The sequence below is a fragment of the Aptenodytes forsteri genome, unplaced genomic scaffold, assembly GCF_000699145.1.
Source record: "Aptenodytes forsteri isolate BGI_AS27 unplaced genomic scaffold, ASM69914v1 Scaffold308, whole genome shotgun sequence".
In the NCBI taxonomy this organism is placed as follows: Eukaryota; Metazoa; Chordata; class Aves; order Sphenisciformes; family Spheniscidae; genus Aptenodytes; species Aptenodytes forsteri.
The window spans coordinates 802,808-803,902 of NW_008795475.1; the positions used below are offsets into that span (position 1 = coordinate 802,808).

The 1,095-nt window shown below is 51.1% G+C and overlaps 1 protein-coding gene across 1 annotated transcript in view; it reads right to left on the reverse strand.

The window, feature by feature from the left end:
• Positions 1-243: 243 nt before the first annotated feature.
• ZBTB7A (zinc finger and BTB domain containing 7A) overlaps positions 244-1,095 on the reverse strand; it is a 5,118-nt gene continuing 4,266 nt past the window's right edge. The window contains exon 2 of the mRNA XM_009281145.2: positions 244-1,043. Within this exon, the coding sequence (XP_009279420.1) occupies positions 590-1,043 (454 nt within the window). The 3' untranslated portion in view covers positions 244-589. The remainder of the gene's footprint in view (positions 1,044-1,095) is intronic.

A 1,095-nucleotide genomic window follows, 5' to 3' on the forward strand; every position in this document is an offset into this window, starting at 1 on the left:
AAAAACCGACCCCGATCTCCCTGGAAGGAGCCGTCTCAGCCCCGGCACGCAGCAACGACCGAGCATCTCGCGCCGCTGGAGCTTTAACCTCCCAAAAAGCGGAGGGGGGGAAGGCTGGCCCCGCTCCCCCCGGCCCTCCGAGGCACCGTGTACCGCCCGCCCTGAAAGAGCCCTTCCACTCCTACCACTGGCTTTTTTTTTTTTCTATTTTTGCTTTTTTTTTCTTTTTTCCTTAAATAGATCTCTCTCTGAAATAGGTTTTTTTGTGGTTTGTTTGTTTTTTTTTTTTAACGTGTGTTTGGACACAAAATAAAGCTTTGGATTTACATGGAAGCTCTTTTCCATGTGACAGAGGTACTTTCCATCCCCACCCCGCGCTTCCTAGCATCTGCCTTTCCAAGAAAAGGTCCTTGGCTGCTGAGGGATCCTCGGGGGAGCCCTGCTTACGATGGGAAGATCGGAAACATAATATATATATATATTTTTTTCTGTTTTTTTTTTTTAAAAAAGGGAGAGAAACATCTTTAAAGAGAAAAATCGGAGGAAAAGTACTAACTAGATTTTGTGACACTTTTGTTTTTTTTTTGGTTTAGGAGAGTCCTTGCGTGTTACCCTCAGACGACCCTCCTGCTACATTCAATCCTGATGCTTCATTATTTGAATTATTCTCAAAGTGCTGCTGCTCCTGGCCGTTCCTCTGCGGGGTGTCCTCCGATTCTTGACTCTCCCCACCGGCTTGAAAACTTCCATCTTCGGGGTTCCCCGTAGGGGGGGTGGTAGGACCCCCGGCATCTCTCACCCGGGGTTTACGGCCCCTCCTGGATGGGATACCGTTGCATCCATCTTTTTTAAGGTGCCTGTGCAAGTGGTCGGAGCGGACGAAAGTCTTGAAGCAGCTGTCGCACTGGTAGGGCCGCAGGCCGGTGTGGACGCGCATGTGGTTCTTCAAGTCGTAGTTGTGAGCGAAAGCGGCGCCGCACTGCTGGCACAAGTACGGCTTCTCCCCCGTGTGTTTCCTCATGTGAACCTTCAGCTTGTCCTGCCTGCGTGGGAGAGAAAGGACAGGGAAAAGGGGGAGGGGGGGGGGGAGGGCAG